The 7,761-nt window shown below is 40.5% G+C and overlaps 2 protein-coding genes across 4 annotated transcripts in view; one reads left to right on the top strand and one right to left on the bottom strand.

Annotated features, from left to right (window-relative positions):
- LOC145439206 (ran-binding protein 9-like) overlaps positions 1–7,761 on the bottom strand; it is a 333,125-nt gene that overhangs the window by 256,740 nt on the left and 68,624 nt on the right. The window lies entirely within an intron of this gene.
- LOC145439199 (sushi, von Willebrand factor type A, EGF and pentraxin domain-containing protein 1-like) overlaps positions 7,380–7,761 on the top strand; it is a 41,708-nt gene continuing 41,326 nt past the window's right edge. Inside the window, exon 1 of the mRNA XM_080316689.1 lies at positions 7,380–7,641. Within this exon, the coding sequence (XP_080172815.1) occupies positions 7,557–7,641 (85 nt within the window). The 5' untranslated portion in view covers positions 7,380–7,556. The remainder of the gene's footprint in view (positions 7,642–7,761) is intronic.

The following is a 7,761-nucleotide window of genomic DNA, read 5'->3' as shown; positions in this document are numbered from 1 at the left end:
TTTCAAGTAATCTGTGTCGACTAAATCGCTGTATCTTGTGCGCAGGTTCGGATTGTTCACAATACAGCATCTCGCCGGCTATCCGAAAGTCGTCGAGCATGTCCGCATTCAAGTCGAAATACAATCAATTTCTTCTAAAATAATGCTAGTCAGCCTTCGGGATTACCGGACCACGACCCAACATCGATCTCGCCTTCCGCCGCATGCCACGTCATTTTTTCGCTTGCCTTTTATACTCTCTGCTTCACTTTTCATTCTGTGTCCATTAGGGCTGTTCAAAAATAACGTTTTTTCCGGATCCCACCCATTCACTGATTAAATTGTCAGGTTATCATAAAAAACGATGCAAACCAAGTTTGGTTCAATTCTTTCAAGTATTAGCCGCGCAGAGCCAATTTAAATTTTCAATTTATTACGAAGAATTGAAAAAAAACTTTCTAATTTTTCCGTGCGAGATAGTGTAATGGTTATGCGTCCGGCTTCTCGAGCGGTAGGTCGTAGGTTCGATTCCCGGCCGGGTCATACCAAAGACTCGAAAAATGGTATCCGCAGCTATCCTGCTAGGCGCTCAGCAATCACGGATAGCATGGAGGAGAAAAAAAAACGGGGGCGCAGACTAGATGACCTCATGGGGCCGTATCGCAACTCCGTCGTCAAAGCATCTCGATGGTGCAGGCGAAAAAGAATATCATATCTCTCTCTCTCTCAACCCCATGAAATTGTTGAGTTGTCTTCAAAAACGATGCAAAATAAGTTTGACTCAATTCCAACCAGTAGAATCGGTGTTATTTGAGTTCTTCATTGATAATTCTCCGATTATCCGCCACCGTTTTACTGATCATTGTATAAAGCGATCACCGCAAGCGAAATGGTTATAGCTAACGTTGTCGTACTTAGTAGTAATTTAGTAGCAATGCATCTCTGTTGTATAGACTGCTCAGTGCTCACCTTTAATCCCGATGCACACTGCCCTCGCGACGCAACATTGTGAGTTGCGAGTCGTACGTAGGGCTGCGCACGGTGATTATTACTCGAATCTGAATCGAGTCTTAATTCGAGTCGAGGTGTAAAAGACGATTTTTTTTAGTACGAAGCTACGAGCGTTACTGGAAATAACGCATTTCCGAAGTCATGATCATCCCACAACATTGTCAAGAAGTGCAATAAAATCGGTATGGTCGAAAAAATACAAAAGTATCTTTAATGTGACGGATAACAGGCATTATGTTCTTGGTGGTGGCTTAAAAGGTACATATTTGAACTTTGACGTATTACCTTCTGTTGTGACGTCATAATGAGTGATACGCGGATACTCGACTCGAAGCGTAATACGTGATTCAGAATCGAATCACTCAGGTACTCGATTTTGCCCAGCCCTAGTCGCAAGACGCGGCGCAATAATGCACGCTGCCGTCGAGTGAGGACTCGGCAGTGCCCACAAGCGGCGACTACAATGCTTGCGCGTTCTGACGGTAGTCTCGAAATGGATACATATTACACAGCAACTCCCGACACACCGCAAAATGCATGTTTCGAGGGGTACATGGTTTTGCCAATATATTAGGTGACGTCGTATATGCACACACTTTTCCAAAACGAACCAATTCCAGATTTCTATGCTGTAATCGCAGAATCTGCGTGAGACAGTTAACCCTTTTGAAGGGGGTGTATCATATCTGATATGGCATGTCTCAGTGACCGATTTCTCCGTGTTGATACGCCGTAGGCATCCGGTACTTGATTTTTTTGAAAGCTGAGATTTTTCCGATTCATTTAGTACCTTACTCAAAAATTTTAGTTCTCAACGAAAAAAAAATTACGAATTCCCGAAAAAATTGGTTATCACCTGAAATTCCCAGATATTTTCCGAGTGGGAAATTTTGTCGAGAATTCTGCCGGAACATCAGAAGTCAATTTGTACGGTATTCCATCATCATCATCATCATTGGTTTATTAGCAATTTTATCGGTTCAATACACCACAAAAAATGCGATACAATGAATAGACAGGAAGATGTCGAAGCGACTTGGATTTGTCAATGGAATCGGACACCCACCTTGGCCTAGGCGTAGTAAAAAAGGAGGCATGCACACTGAATGAAAGTAAAGAATACAGTATAGAAAAAGAAAGCGACAAGAAAATAGGGCGGCATGTCATGGGAAGCGAGATCGATAGGTCAGTCGTGGTCCGGTAATCTTGAGGATGGACTGTATTTATTCCATGCAACTTTTCATCGTTTCGGACATCAGACCTTGTTTTGGGGAGGTTTCTGAGGGGGTTTGTTAATTGTGGTTACGCTTCGATGATTTTCAAGAACATGGTCAAGTTCAAGTACAAGTTTATGCCGAAATATGAGTCAAAAACTGGTTTACTATGCCTGAAAATGGCTGGATATGACAAGAGAAAGTATTCTTCGTTGTTTCATGCAATAAACTGGGCGGTAGGAGTCCGATTCGGTATTTATCTGGAACGCAATGAAGTGGCTACGCAATGAAGCATCATTTTTGACTCTCTGACGCCATCCTGGGGGTCAGCCTTGGGAAATGAGAAAGAGAGAGAGATTTTTTAGAGAAAAATTTTGTTTATTCAGTCGTATAAAAAAACTTCGACATGTCATTGGGTGTCGATCGATGGCGGTATAACGGTAGAGGGCTATACTCCGCTCACTTTTAAACTGCAACAGACTATAGATAACCAACCTACGGATAGATGGGCAACACGTGACTCACGGTCGAGTGATGCGACAACGGCAGATTTGTTGTCGCTTCGTAGCATGAAACAGGAGCGTAATTGCTAAGCCAATAGATGACGACCCGAGCGCTCAAATTAAATAAAGTTGATCTTATTTGAAAGCTACAGTCGCGCTGATTCTGATGATATACATTAAGCTTTCATCAAGGCAATGGAACCACCCCGAAATAGCCTTCAAAGCCTGAAAATCGGCATTCTTCTAAACAATTGCAACGGCGCAGGACAATGACCATAACAACGGTCCGTGCGTGGTTGCGATTGTTTAGAACAATGCCGATTTTCATATTTTGAAGGCTATTTCGGGGTGGTTCCATTGCCTTGATGAAAATTTAATGTATATTATCAGAATCAGTGCGACTGTAGCTTTCAAATAAGATCAACTTTTTTTTAATTTGAGCGCTCGGGTCGTCTATGGGCTTAGCAATTACGCTCCCGTTTCATGCTATGAAGCGACAACAAATCTGCCGTTGTCGCATCACTCGACCGTGAGTCACGTGTTTCCCATCTATCCGTAGGTTAGTTATCTATAAACAGACCATATTCGAGTCACGGTGAGGTCAAGGTATGAATTTAAAAAGTGATGGTAAATTCTGCAAAATATCACCCCCCCCCCATCCCCCCTGCAAAAGGGTTAAGCCAGATGCACATTGCCCTCGCGGCGCAACATCGCGAGTTGCGGGTCTCGAGTCGCAGAGAGAGACAGTTTTTATTGAGTAAAAATTACATTGAAAACATAAAATCCAGGTTGCAGTGATACGATCCTTAGGGATCATCCAGTCGGCTGCATCGATGGAGTACAAAATCGAATGTATTTTAATAGAGTTTCGCGTCAAGAATAATTTAAAACCAGGTAGAGCAGCGGCGAGTTTTAACAACATCAGTGTAACTGGAAACAATAATAAAGAAGTAACGAAAAAATGAAATACAATGAAAACAAAAGATGAATAGAAGATGAATAAATGTACAGAGTTGTCGGTTCAAATTCCAGCGCAAAAAAAAAACAATTTAGCAACGTAATTATCAAACCCAATTTGCAAGTCTCATCGCAATAGACACTGTGTCCATAGTGTCCTATATGGTGTGGACACAAGCAAATCTCACGGCTCAGTGAAATTGGTCTACATCGCACTTTCCATTTGGTCAAAGGCAGATTGACGGTAATTTGTGACCGGCTTGCCGAGCATTAAATTTGATAAAATGGGTATCAATCGAAAGCTATACCGTGGTAGCCTATTACTGATTGCCGAAATATAAATTCTTATCGTGGTCTTGGACCCCCCCCCCCCAATCTATCGCGAATGTTGCAATGTAACGGAGTTTGTTATTGTGACGCTACCATGTCGCGGGCTAAAACGTTTCAAGATCCTATGGCGTACTTTAACCTAACATCCACCCAACCCGATAAAAGAGTGAGCTAATTGATCTTGATCTTTTGACTGTCGTTCTTTAGAGTTTAGACGCACTTCCTTGCTTTTTCATTCATTTTCTTGTTTAGGTCCTTCATCCGGTCATGGTCTGGGATTTTTTGTAGAGACGCCATAGAAACGAGCTACGCCTTGGAGACAGAGCACAGATAAACCTCCTACTCTTGGAATAGATGGCGGTGGAATTAGCCACTGCGCCAACTCCCCCAATTGTTCACTGATTTGCTTTTCATATAGCTAGCAGACATGGGGTGATTACTTCATGAATGTAATCGATTGCGATTACGATTACTTCTGAATGACGCGATTACGATTACGATTACGATTACAGCAAAATCAGGAAGTAGTCGATTACGATTACGATTACATTGGAAAAGTAATCACGATTACTCACGATTACATTTATTTTGCATCTTAGAAGTTATGTCGGAAGACAATATTTGGATTGCGCTAAAAAGGCCTAATGAGATAACAAACTTGCTTTAATAAAAGATGCGTCATTTGCCTGTTACGTCATAATGTACCGATTGCCCATTTTTATAGAGGTCGATTTGTCGCACCCAACGATTTGCATTCTTGCCAGGCACAAAACCGCCGCCCCAAAAATTTTCCAATAGGGTGGGGAGCGAGATCGAAGGGGACTCAAAAGTATTTCGTCAGCCAACATAAATTATAAAGTCTTTTCGAGAGATTTAATTAACTTGAAAATTCTCTCTGGATAGCTTGATTTTGAAATGCATACGTCTCCCCCTACAAAAAAGCATACATAATTTATAGTAGGGTTGCATTTAAAACAAATGGTTGTTTGAAACACTTTGTTTAAAAGATTTTTTAAAGGGTGTTTTAAAAACAAAGGCGTTAAAAAAACTAAATTGTGTATTTTAAGTTGTAACATTATGCCATAATTGTGTGAACACTTTCCAAAAACATGTTGTATGAGCCTACGGACAATTACCACCCGATTTGGCCGACGGACATCGATATAGGATGGTTGGAACCCTCAAAATAGTCTGTTCTACAGTTATAGTCAAGATAATTCTTCAAAGGAGCTATATTTACCCTACATTTTCAATTGCCACTCTCAATCCACTAGGACGTCACAATTCTATATTCGTGACGTCGTGGTTTAAAAAAAAACATTTTTTAAACAAGGGCCATGTTTTAAACATGTCTGTTTTAAATTTATTTTTGTTTTAAATGCAACCCTAATTATAGTAATAGGCATTTAGGTACCGGTCAATACCGTGCCAAGACACACCAAAATACATACGCAGTTCGACCAACATGCGACTTCACGAAGTGTGCTAAAGAAAGACCTCGGCCGAAACTTTGGGTATGTGTCCATTGTCAATAGCCACGCTGGGTGGACGTGACTAATAGTCCAGTCCTTCCAATCTGAGCCCATAATGCAAATGCCAGCCGGGGCATCCAAAGAGTATTAAAGCATGACAATTTGTGTGTGCGTCTCACCATAGTTTTTGCGCCACTTCAAAATCTTTTGATTATATAACAGACCGGAGGTCGCAAATTAACAACATAAACTAAAGTAATAATAACAAGATACCGGACGTTATAATTATGAATTACGTGCTCCCAGCTCGACAGGTAAATCTGACCATCGGGGCTGAAAGAGGATTAAAAATCAAAGTAATATAATGCAATTACCAATAATATTGACGAAATTCAGTCTTCAACTTGAAAATAACAATCTATGGGGCCAAAGACTAACGTTTGGACTGGGGGACGAATTGCTGTTTAGGTCCAGATTCTAGCTACAACCCACGCTAACATGCTATATAGAAGCCCATGGCCATGGTGGCAAGTCACAATGTTGAGTAAAGAATTGTGAAATAACGATTGACGCCCGTTTCAACTAGAGTCATGAGAATAAGATGAAGGCGGGGCCCGCTGAAGCGAAAATAAAATTTTGCCTTCAACTTCATACAGATAATGTAGGCTACTGCAAGCTGCCGTTACGAGAAACGGCAAAGACGGCTCGGTTATCATATATATCACCAGCTGTTGATTTTTACTGCTTTGTTGTGGAAACCCAAATGTTTTATTTGGCGAGTACAAAATTTCAAATCTTTTTCCGGTTTACGTACGCATTACATAGGCCTCCTGCTCGCCAAATAGCAACGGTCAAACTGCGTTTAACGAAGCATAGCCAAACATCAATACATGAGATACTATTTTAAACTAGGCAGAATGGAGATTAATTATCCTGCTGCGAAAGAGTGGCGTGTGGAACGTGTTGATAACCTGATATACAGCACGGCGGGTGTTCTTACAATCACACTAATGTAGGCTACGTACATCGAATACCTATTTACTGTGGATACTTCTTACGCAATGACGAGCAAAGCTAATAGGCTACTTCTGACGTAATAATGCGCAATAGCATTTAGAAATCAAACGTGTGTGCTATCACGAACCTGGTATAATATCTCTTCCTTGTTCACGAATGTTCAGTTTATGTCATAGTCCTTGTACAAATAAAAAGTAATCGTTCGTTCACAAAAAAATCGATTAGATATGGAAAGTAGTCGATTACGATTACGATTACTTCGGAATTTTTTCGAATGTAATCGATTGCGATTACGATTACTTGAAAATGTTGTAATCGTCGTAATCGATTACGATTACTAATCGCGATTACCCCATGTCTGATAGCTAGACGATGGGTTTACAGAGTTCGCGATCCAGCTTTGTTTCCAGTTCAAATATGATAATAATTAAGGTATATATTTATTATTGGGCTATCAGATAAGAGCCGAACTTTGTATTCCATATGTTTTTTCACTAGATACAAAGCAATATATCTGGAACCTACGCGCACGAAACACAGTTTGTTTTTGCCGTCTATAAAACTGACTATTTTTTGCAGAGCGTCTTGATGTTCTTATAATTACTGCGGAATTATCAGGTATTATGAATGGGACACCATATCAAGTGTTCATACCCATTTCATTAGCACAGAATAAGCATGGCTTATAGGGCACTTGCACACTTTGCAGTGTGCACAGTGAACAGTGCTCCATTGTGAAACGGTAAGGCATTGTATCTCGGGGCAGGGAATTACACTGCTTTTGATACTTCGACTGTGGTTCGTAAAAACCTAATGTGAAACTGTAGATTATAGCCTCAAGGAACTGAAAACCTGCATTAGTAAGAGTCGCGGAATTAGCCTCTAATCATCTGTTTACTAAACGTAGATACCTTTTGTTTGAATCTCGCTGGTATACAGTATCTGTAGGAAAACGAGAATAATAAAAGTATTTATTTTAATCGATAAAGATTTGGAATGCTCGCTATTTGTCTCTGGAAAGTTTGTATTCAGCTGTTTTGAAAGTCATTCTTGGGAAATCCTACATAACAACCATGAGGAATAACTCGTATGAATTCAAGGTGTTGCTGATCATACTTTTTGTAGCAAGCTTTGCTATACAAGGATCTGTGTGTGAAAGTGAGTGAATTTTGTTCCCATTATTGTGCTGTAATACTGCAATCTAGGTTGGAGTCACTACACCCCAATCTACAATCATTTGTTATTACTGGTAAACGTATCACGATTGGCGTAACAGTG

The sequence above is a fragment of the Botryllus schlosseri genome, chromosome 5, assembly GCF_051294905.1.
Source record: "Botryllus schlosseri isolate E-star chromosome 5, Bs_hap1, whole genome shotgun sequence".
In the NCBI taxonomy this organism is placed as follows: Eukaryota; Metazoa; Chordata; class Ascidiacea; order Stolidobranchia; family Styelidae; genus Botryllus; species Botryllus schlosseri.
The sequence above is the reverse complement of the archived record's forward strand: the minus strand, read 5'-3'. Positions and strand labels throughout refer to the sequence as shown.